This window comes from Nothobranchius furzeri, chromosome 5, assembly GCF_043380555.1.
Source record: "Nothobranchius furzeri strain GRZ-AD chromosome 5, NfurGRZ-RIMD1, whole genome shotgun sequence".
In the NCBI taxonomy this organism is placed as follows: Eukaryota; Metazoa; Chordata; class Actinopteri; order Cyprinodontiformes; family Nothobranchiidae; genus Nothobranchius; species Nothobranchius furzeri.
In genome coordinates this window covers 17292471-17312249 of record NC_091745.1, presented here as the reverse complement: position 1 = coordinate 17312249, position 19779 = coordinate 17292471, and the positions used below count along the sequence as shown (strand labels likewise).

The following is a 19779-nucleotide window of genomic DNA, read 5'->3' as shown; positions in this document are numbered from 1 at the left end:
ATCATATTCGTGTCAAAAATCCAAATTTTAGGTAGTAATTATGACGTAATGAGTCAACAAATTAGATCTTAAAGTGCACAAATTCACCAGAAGGAGATTTATTATTATTATTATTATTATTATTATTATTATTATTATTATTATTATTATTATTATTATTATTATCAACAGCAATAATAATGATGATAATAATAAATCTTATCAATCATATTACTTATTTGAAAGGAATAAACATAACAGAATGTGTTATTTCATTTTTAAATGTCATTTGTAAAATTAAGAAGAAAAAGGACATTTATTTTTTACATTATGACCTACATACTCTGCACATAATTAATTTAAATGTTTTGTTGTCTGTTAAAGACGTGCTGGACAACAATTTATGTTCTAAATTACCACATATGGCTAAATAATTAATGTGGTTGTGCAACTCAGTTGGTTAGATTTCATAGGAAACAATAAAAATGGAACTACTAATCAGTTTTTCATTAAATATTAGCTAAAGTGTTGTTTTCTAATGTTAGCTTTAGTTTTTAACAAGGACATTATTCCACTGTGAGAACAGAAAGAAGATGGAGAGATCAAACAGGGGTGTATTTCCACATATAAGTTGCAGAATAACATTCCAGATGAAAACTATTATTGTAAATGTTTACTCAAGTAAAGAAAAGTTAAATAAGTGTAGAAAAAGCAACAAAATGAGTCAAAACATTTGATTTAGGATTAATCCATCTTCTGAATGATGGTTTTCAGACATGCAAGCAGTTGTCTGTGCTTTGAGGAACATCTCGTTTTAAGGCTGATTGTTTTATGAAGGTGAAGTGTGACACTGGATCCGTTTATCATGGACTGATGGACTCACAGCTACTGCTCTCCTGATGGAACAACGCTAATCTTCTTATGGTGTGAGAGCAGCTCTGGCTGGAGGCGGTCCAGCTCATGTTCTGCCAGCCAGCTGAATTATTCAGCTGGGCTCCAGGTAGAAGCTTACAGGATTCAGGAAGCCATTTATTATGTATTGTTGGAGGGAGGAGGCGCTTGACCATCTGATGTCCCATGAAGATGTCCTGCACCCTAAAAAGTAATTAATGGGACCTTTAGTCATTACTTAAATATATATGTTGTTGTGAAATTAAAAATCAAGTTCATAAACACTGTTAGACTTCTTAATTAAAAATTGTATTATATTGAGTTCAGGTGACACACAAATTTAGCCTTTTTACTCAATATATAATTATGATTAGTCTGAATGTAAAATAATCAGTCATCAAAACACAATATAATTTTAAGTTATGTCGATGTAAAATAAAACTTGATGACGTGTAAACCTCCCACAGTTCCTCACTTTTGCTCAAGCGGACATTTTCAACAGCACATGTTCAGGATATCAAGCACTGTGTTGGTGGCGAACGGTAAGTGCATTTATGCGGAATTACACGTATTTTACAGTCACCCTGGATATTGTTAGTGATAGCCTAATGTAAAACAACGACGTAACATTATCTCTCTCTCGGTAGCAAGCGAGACGCTCTGGTTAGCTTTCACCCACATCTGTGTGCACAGCAGTTCGGCTGTAACATACACGGAGCCGCAAATTCCGCAATAGTAGAAATCGTTGGGCTCTTTTTGGAACATTTAATACTAACGTTACTCTTATATAGACCATTCTACTTGTCTTATAATGTTTAAAAGATCACAGATATTGTTAGCCACGGCGCTAACTGCTACGCTAACGCTGGCTTCTGTAGGATGTGAGCTATAATGTTGATGCTAGCCAAGGTAAGTAGCTATCACTGATGTGTTTGCTGTTAGTTAAGCAGCGATTGAAACGTTTTATTATCTAAATGTGGAATTATTTTTTGTAAAGAGAAGCATTTTATGTTAATAACCATTAAGAAATGCTAACGCTAGATGCCGCTTTTCGCTTCTACATTTACGTCAACAGCGCCACCATCTTGTTAATGTTAAGGGCGGGAGTTCAACCCAGTACCGAGCCATGAAAGATGCCAGACTAAACCCGGGTCCGGGCGTACACTGTGCCACTTTTTCACTCGCAGCGTTCAGCTTCAGCTCAAACTGTACGCTTCCTCGCAGAGCAGATCTCACGAGTCATGTGCTCACACTGTACGACCCAGTTCTCGCATGCGACCTGACTGCTCACACTGTAGTTTGGTAGCAACATGTCGGCCCTAAAAATATGCTAAAAATAGCAGTTTTTACTCAACACGTCAGACTTTTTTGTCTTGTCTTGCCTGTTGTCCTTCAGGAGTGCTGCAGGAGGACACACAGGGATTTATGGGGGTTGGATGAGGAAAACGAAATAAAGAAAGTAAATTTGTGTTTTGTGATCAGTTTAATTTGACATGAACACGACAAACACGCTTTCTTGACAATCTTTGTGAGTAAAAAAAACGTGTAGAAATAAAAACGAACAGCGTGTGTTATTAGGGAAATAGCAGGGGAGCGGTGTTGATGCATGATTGCGCATGTGCCATGAGCGGTTCTGATACATTTCGGGTCGCAGCTGCTCGCAGTGCTGCTTCAACAGTGCGATACCCTCACGAGGGACGAGCAAAATATTAAACATGCCAGAAGTCCGTGCGAGCTCACGACTGCTGATCGGCAGCTGGTCACGTGGTGTTAATCGCCTCTTGTAACCCCCTGTACACTACACGACCGCTCGGCGCAAAACTCGCCCCGATGTCGTGGATTCTCGCACGACTGGAAAATCGGCTCAAAAAAGTGAAAAAGTCGCACAGTGTACGCCCGGCTGACATTGCCGCACAATGGTAGGGTAATTATTATTATGGTAGGGTAAAGCCGTTTTCATACCTACACGTTTTTTTACTCACAAAGATTGTCAAGAAAGCGTGTTTGTTGTGTTCATGTCAAATTAAACTGATCACAAAACACAGATTTACTTTCTTATTTCGTTTTCCTCATCCAACCCCCATAAATCCCTGTGTGTCCTCCTGCAGCACTCCTGAAGGACAACAGGCAAGACAAGACAAAAAAGTCTGACGTGTTGAGTAAAAACTGCCATTTTTAGCATATTTTTAGGGCCGACGTGTTGCTACCAGACGTACAGTGTGAGCAGTCAGGTCGCATGCGAGAACTGGGTCATACAGTGTGAGCACATGACTCGTGAGATCTGCTCTGCGAGGAAGTCGTACAGTTTGAGCTGAAGCTGAACGCTGCGAGTGAAAAAGTCGCACAGTGTACGCCCGGCTTTAGGGTGATTTTTGGTGACTTTCGGTGTTTTGAAGAGAAATACGGAGAGGCGACACGGACTGTTTGTACCATTGATATGTCTCAATAAAGTTTGAAGAAAAAAAATTGAGCTGCGTGGTAGCGGACCGCCATTTTGGATGGGTCTTCATTCGCCCCAGTGCAGGTTTTTTCTACGAAGGAATGTGTTCCTCCAGTTAAAACACTTTGTCTTTCTTTTTAACAAAATGAGATATAAGTAGTGGCATGACAGGACTACCAGAGTCACATTTTGATGGTAAATAATGAAACTGTTAAAACAGTTTTCCAAACAGAAAAGCAAAAAAAAAAAAGTCAACAACCCCACTGTTTTTAGCAATATGCCAGTTTTTGCAACAGTTGGCTGCACAAAAAGGACCATAGATTCTGACTCAGCATCGACTCCAATTGGGTTTTGGAGAATGATAAACCCAACCAATATGGCAGTGACGCTGCAACCATAGAGAGCATATATTCATAGAGATAACAGTTGTTGTTGGTGAGCTACATGCTTTGCCATCATATTGGATGGGTCCAGCACTCTTCCAACAACCAGCGTACTGTTGAAAACAGATCATGTGGGAGTATTGACTTTTCTAGCTTGTGTATGAAAAAGTTGTTCCGTATTTACTGTCAGAAAATGGCTGAATCTTACGTTTGATTTTATTTAAAAAAAACATGATAAAGGCTTTTAGTTTAGTGAACACATTCCTGGTAGAAATAAATGCACTCGGGGCAAATGGAGACCCATCCAATATAGCGGTCTGCGGGTACACCAGCTCCAACAGACAGGCCCAGTCCAAGGTCACCTCTACGTGTATTTGATTTCTATGGAAAGCCACATGTTGCATCTATGCATATATGATTTCTATGGCTGTTGGGCTTTCCAGCGCCCAACAAATTCAGGTATTCTGTTTTGAATGACTGGTCCCAGCTCACGCTGTCCCCGAAAAGGTCCCCAACTTTATAATTTTATGAATCAGAAATGTTACTAGCATCGCACGCACGTGCACACACGCACGCGCCCGCACACACACACACCACCTGGTTGTAACAGTTCATTTAAATGCTGTAAAAGCAAAATATAGTAAAAGACTAATGTTAAATGTATCTAAGAGTTATATATTACTATTTAAAAATGGTGCAAAAGATACTAATTGGAAAAGTTGTTTCAAAAGTGTAAACAAATGCCTCATAACAGTAAGTTAAATATCATAAAAACACATATTGGCTACTGATTAGCCACCAGGCTTTTCACGTTTAAAATCATTTAACTTAATTTATTTTCCTACTCAGGTCTTCAGTGACTTTGAAAGGACAAAACACTGGTATCCTGGTGTCGTAGACCAAGAGTTCAAGTTGAGATAGATCAGCCTCTCAGGACAAGCTAGACATCCCGTCCTCTGTCCCCTAAGGTGAGAAGCTCTCGTGAGTCCATCAACAATTATTGACAAAGACACAGGTGAAAATTATTCACTGTATTGAAGACTCACAAGTGAAATTGACAATACCAGCTTGTGTGTTTTTGTGCAGGTGTGACTTTCTGGTGTTCTACAGTGTCCTGGTGTTGTGGATCTAGGGGTTCCAGTTAAGACGTGGTCAGCCTTCTAAAGAACGTGGGAATCTCACCTAAATATTCAGTTACTTTGCTGTGTGCCTCGCAAGGACAAAAACTCAAACCTTCATCTTCTCCTGGTATCCTGGTGTCACGTGCCAAGGGGTTCAAGTTAAAACGTCGTCAGCCTTCTGAAGTAAGCGTGAACGAACATGGAGTAAGACAGAAACATCAAGTATGGATTGGCCTTGCAAAATCTGTAAATTTGCGACCTCCACTAAAGACGAGTTGTTGAAACATTATAGGTTACGCCATATCCCTGGTGTGCAGCCTCTGCCATGCCCTTACCTAGATTGTTTTTGTTCATTTAAATCATGGGGTAGCCTAAAATCACACATATCAAGGAAACACTCTACTCACTCAACAATAGTGAAAACCTCTGAAATACTCAGTTTCTGTTGCCAGTTCTGTAATGTGGGCACATTCTCCACTGAAAAAGAGTATTTTGAACACCTTCGTCAACATTTAAAAAAGCAAGAAACTGTGTCCTGTGTTTTCAAAAATTGTAGTTTCAAAACTAACATTTATGGAACATTTGCGTCGCATAAAAATCGCAAGCATACTCCCCACTCGTTAGATGACTTTAAAGATGACGTGTTAAAGAGGTATGACAAGCCTTCACAAACAGATCAGTGCAGTGATTTAGTTAATCAGGAGTGTGAACAGTCTGACATTGAGGAGTTTAGAGATGATGATGTTAAAGTACTACCAAAGTTGATTGAAAGAAGCTTGGCTCATTTGATGTTGAAATTAGAGTGTTATTTTCATGTTCCCAACCAATGCATTGATGAGCTTGTAGAGGAGTTGCATTTTATTTGTCATTCAGCCTCCGCCCCCATCATGAAAGACATTTTACAGTCCTGCTTGAAGAGACACAATTGTGATGTTGATGAAGCCATTGTGTCTGAAATGGTGAATGACATCTGTGGTGCTAACCCTATTAGCGCTGCCCTTTGTGATGGTGGTCCTCTTTCCTCTGCCTTCAGAAGAAGAAAGTATTTTAATGAACACTTTCCTGTTGTGGAGCCGATTGAGTATATTCTTAGTGGACAGAGCAGCTTCCAGTATGTTCCCATTCTAAAGTCTTTACTTCAGGTTCTTAGCAGAAAGGATATACTAGACCTGCTCTTGAGTGAGGCAGAAGCACAGAGAACTGTGTACAAGTCATTTCATGACGGCACCTTTTACAAAACCAACGAGCTGTTCTCAAAAGGTGACTTTACAATTGCACTCAATCTCTATGTGGATGACTTTGAGATTTGCAATCCTCTTGGTACATCGAGGAAAAAACACAAAATAACATCTGTGTATTGGGTGTTAGCTGATGTCCCCTCATTGCTCAGATCTGAGCTAAACTCAATCTTCTTAGCAATTCTGTGCAAGGCTGAAGATGTAAAGAGATTTGGTTACAGTGCTGTGTTAGAGCCACTGATCAAAGATCTTGTAGTGTTGGAGGAGGAAGGACTATATGTTCCAGCACTGGGCAGAAGAGTCAAAGGAACAGTGTTTAGTGTTGTTGCAGACAATCTTGGTGCCCATTCTATGGGGGGATTTGTTGAGAGCTTTTCCAGTTCATACGTCTGTCGGTTTTGTCTAGGTGAAAAGTCACAATTTCAAAATGGTGAAGTGAGAAATGAGGCATTCCCACCCAGAACGAAGGAACAACACACACTGCATGTGCAGGCTTTACAGGAAAATGACAGTTTGATGCATGTTTATGGAGTGAAGAGACAATGTGCACTGACGGCTAAAATGAAATATTTTCATGTTTTGTCTGGATATCCACCTGATGTGTTGCATGATCTCTTTGAAGGTATAGTGCCCCTAGAAATAGCACTGTGCCTAAGAGTATTCATTCACAACAAATACTTCACTCTTGAAGAGCTGAACAAATGCATCAAAGAGTTCCCCTATAAATGGTCAGACAAAACCGATGCACCACAGCCTGTCCCTGTGAACTTTGCCCAACGGAAAAGTGTAGGGGGCAATGCCCACGAGAACTGGGCATTGCTGCGACTCTTGCCACTCATGGTTGGATCAAAAATCCCTGAGGGTGACCCAGCATGGGAAGTGCTTCTTGTGCTCAGAGACATTGTTGAGCTTGTTGTTAACCAAGTCCACACAGAGGAGACCATTTGCTTCCTGGACAGTAAGATATTGGAGCATAAACACAGGTTTATCATGGTTTTCCCAGAGCAACGCCTCATTCCAAAACACCATTTCCTAGAACATTATCCAGAACTTATCAGGGCTTATGGTCCTCTGGTGTCACTGTGGACAATGCGGTTTGAGGCAAAGCACAGCTTTTTCAAGCGTGTTGTCAGACATACTCGTTGTTTTAAAAATATTCTGCTGTCACTCGCCATGAAGCATCAGTTGTTGCTTGCTTATAACCAACATGATTCCAGAGCTGTCAGACCGTTACTACAGGCTACAACACTGTCTACAGTGGATGTTAATGTGCTGAGAGTGGATATCCAAGAAGCACTGCAGGCTAAGTTTCCTGGTGAGACATGTGTCCAGATAGCCAAAAGTGTGTGTTACAGGGGCACCAAGTACACCAGTGGAATGATCTTGGCTAATGGTTCCACTGGTGGTCTTCCAGATTTTGGGGAGTTGATACAGATTGTGGTTTTGAAAGGCAATGTTGAATTCATAGTGAAAGGTTTAACTGCTTGGTCAGTTGAACATCTGAGGAGCTATGTGCTTGAGAAAACTGGTTCAGTGAAAGTCATAGAGCCAGCTGAGCTATTAGACACGGTTCCCTTGATTTCTTACATTTTTGGTGGAACAACCATTATGACTCTTAAGCGCAGCATTTATGTTCCATGAATGATTTCCAGATGAAATGATACAAACCCGCATCTCACAGTCTTCTTGCTATTTTCAACCATGGCATATGGTTAATTGGCTCCTGGTTTCCATACTTGGGAGATAAAACTTTATTATGTTATTATTCACAATTTAGCTGTTACTAACAATTACCAAAACGTGTCAAACGTTTTGTCTACAGGTTACATAATGTCCCAACCGGCTCAACTTCGAGTGATCTTTGCAGATCACGATGTTCATAAAGTTGTACTACCATCTGGAATCCCTGAGACAGTAGATGACCTTCATTCAGCCATTCGTGATACCTTTTCCATTGCAAGAGACTTCCGTCTTCACTATAAAGATGCTGATTTTGGTGATGAGTTTTTCACCCTTGTTTCTACAACGGACATTAAGGACAAGGACACAATCAAGATTGTGTTTCTCCAGGACCAGGAGCCTACAGTAACCTTGACCTTAACTGATGTGACCAACATGACTGATCATCCTTCTGAGGAACACTTTCTTGACACCTCATCTGTGTCAAGTAATGACACACTGATTCTTTCATCATCGGAAGATAGTCCAGGGCACCGTTACCAGCGTTGGCCTGTTCAGTTTCCGATTCCCAGGTTTTCTGACCTCACAGAGATCAAAATTCAGTCAGTCAATGAGCGCTTCCAAAAAGATGGGACTCTTCTCCCTACAAAAGATTTCATTCCACTGCTTCCTGACATCCTTGGAAAACTAGCAGAAGCTATTTATAAGTATACTGCTTATCCATCAAGTCTGCAGATCAGTGAGGTTGCAGAGGCCCTGACTCTAAAGCATCCCTGCCTGAAAGAACCAGGGTCCTTCAATGGGTCCTATGGATGGGCACAACGTCTAAAATATAAGATGAACAATTTCAGAAGCAAGCTTAGAGGTCTCGGCTGCCCTGAAGTTGAAGTAAACTCTCTTAAGAGGAAAATGACACGTGACCAATACCCAGCAAAGAATGTCAAGAAACCAAAGAAGGCTGAAGTGAACTACCTACCCCCTCATGCTCAAGGTGAAAGTAGTGAAAGTTTGGAAAAAGAGAGAGTCGAGCTACTGAGTGAAGTGATGAAAAAGGACAACTCCAGAGTGGTAGCTCAGAAAATGGCCAAGACGTTCAGCCTTCGTCGGGAGGAAATAGTGAAAGAGGCTCCTGCCATCAGCGACTTCATGAAGCGCTGGCCTGCGCTTTTTAGCAAGGCACAGGTGAGATAAAATGTTTATTAAACCAATATTTTTGTGTTGTGGATTGATTAAATTGTGGATACATGTCCACAAATTGAAGTCGGGTAAATAAAAAATGTTGAAATACATGTATTTTTACCCAAAACATTTAAATGTGTACAAATACACATTTGGATGTTAATTTCTGCATTGTTTATTATACGTATCTCTCTTTTTGTACTTTATTCTGGTGTGCCCTGCAGATATGTGAAGAATTCAAGAGAATAACAACAGTTAGCCTTGAATCGACCTTTCTGGCCAGGCTTGACCAATGCACCCCAAAACTGATGGCCTTGACCCAGTCAAAAGGAGGAGCTGCAGGCCTGAAGATGAGGCAGATTAAGGACATGCTTCTGCAGGTATAATGACTAACTTTATGAATAGACCTTTATTAAAATCTGCCTCACTGTTTTCATGTCAAATGTTGATATGGCTGCTATGAACAAGGTCCATTGTATACTAACACTAATTTTTTTCCAAATTGTTTATATTCTGGTTACACTCGCATCTAGGGCTGGGCAATACAAGAAAATATGTCGTCTGTATGATGTAAACTGTTAATCGTTTTTAAATAATCGTTTACACCACCATAAGCCGTTTTACAGTGGTGTTTTAGGTCGACACCTTAGAGCAGTGTTTCCCAAACTTATTTAGCCACGCACCCCCTTCTATGTCCCGACCATGTCGACGCACCCCCCCCCCCCCCCCCACACACACACACACACACATCGGGGCATGTCTCTCTCTCTCTCTCTCTCTCTCCCTCTCTCTCTCTCTCTCTCTCTCTCTCTCTCTCTCTATATATATATATATATATATATATATATGTATATATGTATATATATGTATATATATATCTGATGTCAAGCTAAACAGACAGGGTTAAAAAAAATTCCCCATCACTTTCATTTTTTAAATAGTAAATAATAAACATTCGATACCATTACAATTTCCTTTGATTTAATTTTAAATAAATATTTAGAGTTCCCAGGTAGCACATAAACAATGCAATTTAATGGTTTTCTTAAAGTAGGAACGTTTAACCTGTGCGGCCAGAGCGCTCTCCTTCCTTCTGTTCTGCGTAAACCTGAGCTGATCACCTGCTTGTGCGTAATCAAATGTCAATAGGGGACAAGATATAGCCATGATGTTCACTTTTGCCTCAGACCGACTTATTGCTGTTTTATGGTGTGGCTGAATCTGCGATCCGCTGCCACGCTGACTGGAATAACAAATGCTGCAGTAACAGGACTTGTGGTCAGGTTCATAAGGAGTCACTGGCTGTAGTGGACCCGACTCATCCCAGAAGCTAATATCTTAATTTGACCTTGAATGAAAAATAACCTCTTAAAAGTTTTTATCGTGGTGGAGGCAGCGTTCATTTCTGCCTTCAGTCTGACGGCGCGCCGGAGTTAAAGCAGCGTGTGCGCTTATTGAATCTGTGTGTGCGCGCGCGTGTATATAATTTCTAGCATAGAAAATCAGCTGCATCGGGATATGAAATTGTTGCCATATTGCCCAGCCCTACCTGCATCAGATTTTTTTAACACGTTATCTATTTTTTCTATCAATCAGGACAACACAGTTGAAAAGCGCAGAGAGATTGCCATTCGCTGCCTCATAGTCTATCTTGGAGAGAAGGAGGAGGATCTTTTCAAACAATACAGCGTAAGTACTTGACTACTTTTTCAATTTTTTGTTTTGTTTGAAATGTGTCTCTGTAGGTTCTGTGTGTTTTTGTTCATTGGATTTTCTGTTCAAGGTTGAGTAATGAAGGGATGTTCCACCCCTAAGTGAAAATTTGTCTATTGCCATAATCCCCAGAGTTTGATAAGTGAGGAAAAACGCCTTTTGTTACCAGCGCAGTAATTCTTTGACCTGGCAGTAATATGTCTGCTTTAACTGAGCATAAACAATGGAAGTGAATAGCAGGTAGTAGAATTTTGTGTGTAAAAGTGATTAAAATGACACAATAATGATACCAACTAGAAAAGTTCCTGAAGAAACTTTGAGAGGGCGTGCTACCGGCAGTACTTCCATGTTGGCATAAAGTAGAAAACATTAGCTTGAACCTAAAAAGTTAGCATAAAGCTAAAAGACATGTTACCCCCAGGAATAGTTTGTTTCATTATTGAGTCATTTTAATCACTTTTGCACACAATGCTAGTACCTGCTATTCACTTCTAACATTTATGTTATGCTCAAGCAAATGGACTGCTGTCAGATCAGTAGAATTACTGCACTGGTTACAAAAGGCTGTTTTCTCACTTTTCTAACTCTGGGGAATATGGCAATAGAAAAACTTTCAAACGTTATAGAAATTAAAAAAAAATATTTTGAAAATGCTTTGATTTTGCTTTTATAGGTTGCAGAATGACAAAGAGAAATCACTCAAAGATAAACACAAAAGACAACCTGTTTTAGCTTATTTTCATAAGCTAAAACAGGTTGTCTTTGTGTAATACCTGAAGTCGTAGTTTATTCCTTTATTCACGTCATCCTGAAGAGCTTGAGCTACGTATTTTATACATCCTAACTTCTTTTAATTTCTCTTACAAGGATGTGGAGGAGCTCAACGCAGACCTTGCAATGCAAGTCATGAAGATTGCTATCATTGGTGATGGGCCTGCAACGATCATCGTTGAGGGATCCAAGATCCTGGAGGGGATTGATGCTGCCAGATCCTGTGCTTTGCTGATGGGAGTTATCTACACTCTGAACCTTACCTACCCAAAGCAGCTGAAATTTACCTTTGAGGTATTTCAAAAGCTATGCCTTGAGCTTGATGGACAAAAAGCCAGCTCTAAAGTAATGAATCTCAAGTTTGGTATTTTCTAGAGCAGACTTAATGAACTGTTCATGAGGGAGTTTCAAAGTAGACACAAAACCTTTTCTTATTTCTGCATTTCCAGCACTACTTCAGTCATTGGCTTTTACTCAATTTTAAAGCGCTGTTCTTCATAAGCTTCTGAGTTAATTTTTTGTGTCTTAAATGCTGCTGTTTGCACATTTTTAAGGAATTTGAGCTGTGGTTAATTCCTCCCATTACCTCTTTGTTCTGAGGATAGTGGTGTGTTTTGAAGTTTTTACATAATGCCTTCTTGAGCTGGCATTAATCTGGTAGTTAAAAAGTCAAATATAAATGAGAATGAAGATGACTTTGCTAAAGTACAGACAAAGTTGAATGAGAGAAGCTTTGCTCATTTTATGTTTCAATTAGTGAATTTAAATGTATTGAACTCTGATCTTTTGTTTTGATTCACTGTCCCTTGTTCAAGTCAAAAAAATATGATTCATGTATTGTGTTTTATTACATTTTAATACACTGTTCCTCATAAGTTTCAGTGGGCGTTTTGTGTCTTTAAGAAAATGAAGCCCTCAAATATTGCACTTTACATGTTAAAGAATTGTGCTGTTATTGTTATTAAATGGGTCTAACTCATTTGAATAATTCTGTCTGAATTTCTATTATTTCTGAGCACCAGGTATGAGTTCCTTAGCTGATGTCCAGGTGCCAGGTTATGACATCTCCCTCATGCCTCTACATCAGGGGTGTCAAATTCTGGTCCACAGGTTTCCCTGTTCCAACACAGATAAGTCACCTGTACAGCAGATCATCAAACTCTGCAGAAGCCTGTTAATCAACTGCTGACTGAAATCAGGTGTGTTGAAACCTGGAAACCCTGGAACCCTCCCACAAGGTAGTCATGGTTACAAGAGACGACCAAATCATCATGGTTCTATTTGAGCAAATTAGCCTCCTGAGAAACCGAAAAATGCCCTTATAGAATCTCCTGCAGGGATCATACATAATTCAGTTAATATTTGAAGTTTATTTTTTATGACCAAAAAGCTACTACACTACTGTATACCTGAAATATTATATTGGACCAACTTAAATTCTTGCGTTCTTGTTGACAATTATTAAGTTCATGTAACTTAGGAATGTGTTTAAATGTGGCCAAAAAATTACGTCAACATACATGAATAATATGTTGTACCAACTTAAATTCTTGCGTTCTTGTTGACAATTATTAAGTTCATGTAATTTAGGAATATGTTTTAATGTAGCCAAAAAGTTACGTCAACATACATGAATATTATGTTGTACCAACTTAAATTCTTGCGTTCTTGTTGACAATTATTAAGTTCATGTAACTTAGGAATATGTTTTAATATAGCCAAAAAGTTACGTCAACGTACATGAATATTATGTTGTACCAACTGAAATTCTTGCGTTCTTGTTGACAATTATTAAGTTAATGTAATTTAGGAATGTGCTTTGTTGTGACCAAAAGGCTACTTCACCATACTCAAAAATATTGAGCTGATTTAATGTAATTCTGCCAGAAGTTGGTTTAACTTAAAAATTCTAGTGGAAAACGTTAACATATATTTTTTTGTTGAACCAATGCTTTATTTTTTAGAGTGTGATAGTTGGAAGTCTGAATCCATGTCATTTGATTCCTTTTTTTGTAATGTTTGGGTGCATTTCACCAAGTATTGATGTTGTAAACCTCACTGCATGGTTATGGCACCACAATTTAACGCATGTTTTCATTCGGACCTCATCATAATTATAGTTTCCCACTGTGAATGAAGAACAGCTTGATACGGATTCATGTGACCAGTTCAGGCTTTATTTTAATGACAGAAACAGTCTCTCTGTCTGGATTTAAGCCCATTCTGTTGTGATTCTTCAGGTTCCTCCTGGTGGTCACCTTCTCACCTAAACAACAGTAAATCATTTGCAGTGGACGTCTTCATCTGCAGACGTTGTCTTCAGCAGCTTCCTGAATGTCTCTTTAGTCACCACCATGCAGATTTAGTAAAGCTGGAGTAATCTAATTACCAGGAGTGTTCTATGTAAAAAATATTTATTTTCTTCATTTCTGCTATTAAAAGAGTTTTAATTTTACTGACAATAAAATAGTAATATTTTACAGAGTTTCCAGGCTGCAGTAATTAAAATCTGCTCTGAGAAATGAAACGATTCTCACTGAATTAGAGAGACCCGCCTCTAAAAACCTGATGAAGATTTTCTACAAAGTGAGTTGATGTTTCGGTGTAAATAGTTTCAAGCTGCAGTTTTCCCCTTTTGCTACTTTTTTAAATCAGATTTTTACAGCAATCTGCAAAACCATTGCAGTGACATTTTCTTTTCTTCAAGTTTTCTCCATTAGAATTAGATCAGCAGCTCAGACATGCGAAGCTGAAAAAGACCAGAACACAAACCTTATAATGAGCCTCTTTTCCACAGATATGAACTTAAAACTTCAACTTGTAGCAATGCAGCGCCAAAAAGAAGGATCTCTGCAGCACCTTCACTTATACCTGATGGTGTCTGGCGCCCTCCTGTGTGCACCTTAGAAAATGACAATAGAATAGAATAGAATAGAATAGAATAGAATAGAATAGAATAGAATAGAACAGTCCTTTGTTGTCATTACACTGAAGGTACAATGGTAAAAAAGGGTTCCCATGCACAAAGCCATCCTGCATGACATCACCTGTATAAATGACATCATTATTTTCTGTAATTGTGATTCTTGTTAATGCTTTTTTGTTTTTAATTGTTCTGAGTGTTTTTCCACAAGTGGCAGACATGGCAGAGTTAAATCACATAACATGGAACTGTGTTATCATTTAAAACACACAGGTCAGAGTTTAACACCAATGCTTTGTGACATAACTTGGACTAGAGCTTGTTGACTTGTTATCTTACTCATGCTGAACATAAAAATCGTTGTGGAAATGCAACATTACAACTCTCTGTTCTGATCAAGTCTATCTGCTGCTTGTCCTGTGAGTTACAGCAAGTTGATGAAGCATAGTCATTTCATGAAGTTGTTGATTGAAACACGAATTTGGTCACAAGATTTGCTCAAAATCCAATAAGAAATGGAGTTCACTCCATGACTTGCAGATCTTGAAACTTTTGGTGGTTTAAAAAAATGAGAAATTAAAATCATAACAATTACATGACAATATGAAAAGAAAATATTAAAGTACCACAAACATATCTATATCTATATCTAATTCAAGCTTTTAGTTCTTTTTAAAACACAGATTTATTTACCTGCAACGTTTTGTTTGCGGCTGCAAACTTCCTTCTCCGTTTATCCTAACGGAGAACTTAAAGATGGAATTAGAATTTCAACACAGCAAGAACACACCAAAGATCTCTCTCTCTCTCTCTCTCTCTCTCTCTCTCTCTCTCTCTCTCTCTCTCTCTCTCTCTCTCTCTCTCTCTCTCTCTCTCTCTCTCTCTCTCTAACAATATCAGATCTATTAACAAAGAATAATCAACAAAAACATTAATTTTCATTAATTTTGTTGATTATTCTTTGTTAATACATCTGATATTGTTATGTAGCCTTTGAGGTTAAAATGTTAGCACGATACTGTCAGAGGCTCCTGCTCCTCAAGAATCAAAACTTTGTTGTTTTAACAGTCTCTAACATATTTCTGGAAGAAGACTTTTGAAATTTAAAAGCACTTTCTTGTTGATCACATAAAAATGTTCAAACCAGACCGATTATATCAGACTCAGGGCAGTCTTCACTCATGCAGAAAGTAGGAGAAACACCTGAGGAGGAGTGTGATCCCCAATTCAGTGTGTGCTTATGCGCACCCCCCCCCCCCGACCCCCCCCCCCCCGTGTGTGTGTGTGTGTGTGTGTATGTGAGCAGCGACGCTCTGCAGCAGCCTTGTTTCTATTTTACAGCTGCTTTTGTGAGGATCAGAAAACCAATGAGCCAAGCTAATAGCGTCTAAGGGACAGAACCTTTTTGTTTCTCCCTTCTCATTCCTTCTGCTTTATGATCAACTGTACATTCCTCCACCTCCTCCTGGGTCCAACTGAGTTTATCGCTGGATTAATTCAGAGGCTGCTGCCAACAGGACAACAATAATTTAGCTATAATCAAATCATCTTTCATTGACAGCTTCTGTCTGTTAACTTGCACTCTCCTCCAGTGTCTTAACCTTTTGATTACCGATAAGAGAGAAACAACATTGTGGAATAATTAAAGATGTGTCTAAGTTAAAAGTTAAGAGTTCTAAAGCAGGTCTAGCCTAAATATGGAGCAATGTTCAAACTGAATCTCCATGAAACTTCTTTATTGAACATTTTTGTTAAAATAAAAGTCATACCATCTTTAAAGCAACCTTCTACCTTTATTAAAGAGGATGTAATTCTTCAGTAAAGCCCAAGCAGGTCCTCTGCGGCCCGGACGGCATTTGACTTGAGGGTGATTAAAAATGAAGCGCCATGACTGGCCAATGGGGGCGCGGGAAGCTGTTTACAAGGGGGTGTACCGTTTCTATGGTTACCGGAGAAACCTCCTGCTCCAGGTATTAAACTGCCTCCCCGACGGATCCCACAGCCCGCTGACAGCCGCTACAAAGACCTCCGCGGAGGAGAAGAAGCGCCAGACGCAGCGCCATAACGCAGCCCGCAGGAATTCCTTCCTCACAGACAGACAGGTGCAGAGAAAGCAGGTTGAAAGTGAAAAAAATTGGGGCTCGTTTTTTTATTTGAAAAGATTTCTGCTCAACATACCAACTGACAACAGGTGAGTTTCAAAGAAACAATTAACTGATCTACAAATACCAAAACCGTTTTCCCAAAAAAACCGTTACATTTATTCTAACAGCCAGTCGGCCCATGAATATTTTAAAGGTTGAAGATCCAAATGCTTACCCATAAACGTTTGATTCTTGTGCGGGTTTTACGCAGCGCATGCTTGGTGCGTCATTTTCACCAACGATCTCAGGGCGAATCCTAATTATTTTATCTACATGGTTGGTTTAACCCTCTCAGGCTCAAAATAAGTTCTGATAAAAGCACGAACAAGTAAGTCCTTCAGGGGTACTTCTGAGTTAAAACATGCTCATGAAACGCGTGTGTGGAGTAACTGTCTTAACTGTTGCAAATATGCAACGCCTGCCGTTCCAGGATGGCTTTTGAACCCACAGAGCTGCGGATGATGCTGTGCGCACTTCTCACACTGCGCTGAGGGTCAAGTGCGCAGCGGCTGCGCTTTCAGACGTTTCATTTTCTCGTTGATTTTATTCATCCGGATGACAAACACGACAGAGGACCTGAAGCATAATCTGTATCACCAGAACCGTTTTTGTTGCACTCTGTTAAAGTTGGGTATCTGTTTGTCTGGCAGTGGCAGGGGAGGAGGATAGAAGACTGGGAGGGAGCCATGCTGTCTCTGAGCTGTTCCGACCCCTGGCCCGAAGGCTCGGTGGGCCTAGAGGAGGAGGTGGTGACAGCCGCTGCTCAAGTTGAGGAGCGGGACGCCGGAAACAGGAGCTTCTGCAGCTCCTTGAGCCTGGACGACAGCCTGACCAGCCTGCAGTGGCTGCAGGAGTTCTCCATCCTCGGTGCGCAGGTGCCGCAGCAGACGCACCAGCAGCCGCACCTGTTCGGCCAGCAGCAGCTGGGGCCCGATGCTCCGTCCTCCCCTCTGGCCGGGGACCCCGCCTCCTTCGGGATGCCCCTGACACCAGGGAAGCCCACTGCGGCGGCCTACAGCAGGATTCAGCCGCTGCCCGGCATCGTGGTGCACGGCCACTGCCCGGATGAGGTGGACTATAAGACCAACGCGCACATCAAGCCGCCATACTCATATGCAACACTTATCTGCATGGCCATGCAGGCCAGCAAGAAGAGCAAGATCACCCTGTCCTGCATCTACAAGTGGATCACTGACAACTTCTGCTACTATCGACATGCTGACCCCACCTGGCAGGTAGAGAACCACACACACACACACACACACACACACACACACACACACACACACACACACACACACACACACACACACACACACACACACACACACACACACACACACACACACACACAGGACAGAGGATGTTGTTTTTGACACGCTTCTTTAGTGTGAAAATGAGTTTCTTATCTCCTGGATTAGTTTCGGCTTTGGGATTAGAGGCCACATCAGCCAGATTATCTGACTTTCCTTTTCCCTGTGAGGAAAAAAAGGTGATTCTGATTTTGTGTTAAGGAATGGCAGAGGAGCAGATTCCTCCTCAGAAGAACAGGAATTTTCCACAAAAGTTTAATTTTGCTGGATAAATGATTGATGAAGCGGTTAGCTGTACTTGTTCAGACACTTCAGAGCGTTTTGTTATTACAAGACGGTACGTGGGGCAGATAATATTTAACAAAGGTCGCCAGGCCATTGCTCTGTTTGGACCTCGGTGAAGACGGCCAGCTAGATGAGTGCATACACATCACACATGGGATTCATGGGATTCACTTCCTGTTCTAACAGGTTTAAAATTGACGCCTGTGAAGTCAAATCAATGAATCTGTGCTTTCAGAACTCCATCAGACACAACTTGTCGCTCAACAAGTGCTTCATCAAGGTTCCGCGTCAGAAGGACGAGCCAGGGAAGGGAGGCTTCTGGAAGATCGACCCACAGTATGCTGATCGACTTCTCAGTGGTGCCTTCAAAAAAAGACGGATGCCTCCAGTCCAGATCAACCCAGTTCTTCAGAACCGCCTCAGGGGAAACCTGGTGCCACGGTCTACTGTTTCTACCGGGACATCCATGGAGCTGAGCCCCAATCCTGAGTCAGCTGAGCCCCAATCCTGAGTCCCAGAAACTCCTCCAAGAGTTTGAAGAAGTAACCGGAGATGACCGGATCTGGGAGCCCCATCTGGCTGGGGGAACTATGCTGGGCTCCTGGCCAGTGGTGACAGGAAGAGGTGGCCACAAGAGAAAACAGTCCCTTGGGTCAAGATCTGGAGTCAGCAAAGCTTCCCGGCACTCCAGCTCCCCTCTGCTTGGTGTGGATGAACAGAGGGAGATTGAACCTTTGAAGGGACACTTCGAATGGGATGCCTTGTTGGACTCAGCTCTTACTGGAGAGCTCAGTCTGGATGAAGGGGAGCCTCTGAGCCCTATCATGAAAGAAGATGAGCTGACTTTAAAGGTGACCCGCACCTCACCACCTGAAGCTCCAGCAGGGATGAGGGACCAAAGGAAGGACGACGAGTCTGACTTTGATGAGGAGACCTTCCTCGCCACGGCTTTCCTGGAGACGCCCTGGCCAGAGGAGGAGCAGGGTCGTAGCGACTTCCTGTGTAACTCCACCGTCAATCTGGACCAGCTATTTGACCTCGGAGACTCCTTAAACATGGACAGCAGCCGGATTGACATCCTCCTTTGAAAGAATAGAGTACAAACTTTCCTCAGTATCACAGGGAGATCCAAATCTTTTTGTTTTTGCTGTCAATTGACCTTTTTCTGTCCTTGTCAAGTTGTTTGATGTGCTTTGAGAACTCCATTTTAATCAATATTCCCGAGAAACAATTTCAAAATCAACCTAACAAAGATGCCACAAATGGAAGCAAAAGATAATTTCATGAAAAATGTATGATATCTATCAAACATGAAAGTTGAAGAAGAAAAGAATCCTGGACCCATCAGACGGTTCAACCCGACAGTAAATTTCAGGATAACCGGAATAACTGAAGTAGAGCGTCTCTTAATGTCCTCATCTTGCTGATGCTACCAGCCATTTCTTATAAAAACGTATTTCGGCATAGAAAGAATTTTTTGTATTCAGTCAGTTTTAGGTTTATATGGTGTTTTGAAGTATGTTTGACACAATATGTGGAACAAAGTGTTTCCACTAAGTTGTCAAATCAAAATCCTGGAGCTCCTGGCATTCAGTCCAGTCAAAGCAGACATTTTAAATAACTACAGCAGGTTTAGGATTAGTTTAGTTGAATTTCATTAAAAAAGGAACTAATCTGTTTGACTTCAGTATTTTGTTATAACTCTCACGCTTGGTTTAT

The 19779-nt window shown here is 40.8% G+C and overlaps 2 protein-coding genes across 5 annotated transcripts; both read left to right on the top strand.

Annotated features, from left to right (window-relative positions):
* The first annotated feature begins 1080 nt into the window (after nt 1-1080).
* On the top strand, nt 1081-12383 carry LOC139070080 (uncharacterized). Of its 4 annotated transcripts, XM_070551719.1 has the most exons (6): nt 2936-4661; nt 4780-4997; nt 7875-8914; nt 9136-9291; nt 10508-10600; nt 11492-12383. In XM_070551719.1, the coding sequence occupies exons 3-6, from the start codon at nt 7883-7885 to the stop codon at nt 11768-11770; spliced, it is 1560 nt and encodes a 519-aa protein (XP_070407820.1). In that variant the 5' UTR covers nt 2936-4661; nt 4780-4997; nt 7875-7882; the 3' UTR covers nt 11771-12383. The 4 variants fall into 4 exon arrangements, with proteins under 4 accessions (XP_070407819.1, XP_070407818.1, XP_070407820.1 ...); XM_070551720.1 differs by lacking the exons at nt 2936-4661; nt 4780-4997 and having other exon boundaries at nt 7697-8914; XM_070551718.1 differs by lacking the exons at nt 9136-9291; nt 10508-10600; nt 11492-12383 and adding an exon at nt 1081-1412 and having other exon boundaries at nt 4543-4661; nt 4780-7883.
* A 4035-nt stretch (nt 12384-16418) lies between these two features.
* Nucleotides 16419-19735, top strand: foxj1a (forkhead box J1a). Its single transcript, XM_015976257.3, is given in 4 exon segments — nt 16419-16509; nt 17113-17697; nt 18296-18538; nt 18540-19735. Coding segments are annotated over 3 exon segments (1401 nt in total). The 5' UTR covers nt 16419-16509; nt 17113-17148; the 3' UTR covers nt 19149-19735.
* The last annotated feature ends 44 nt before the right edge of the window (nt 19736-19779 follow it).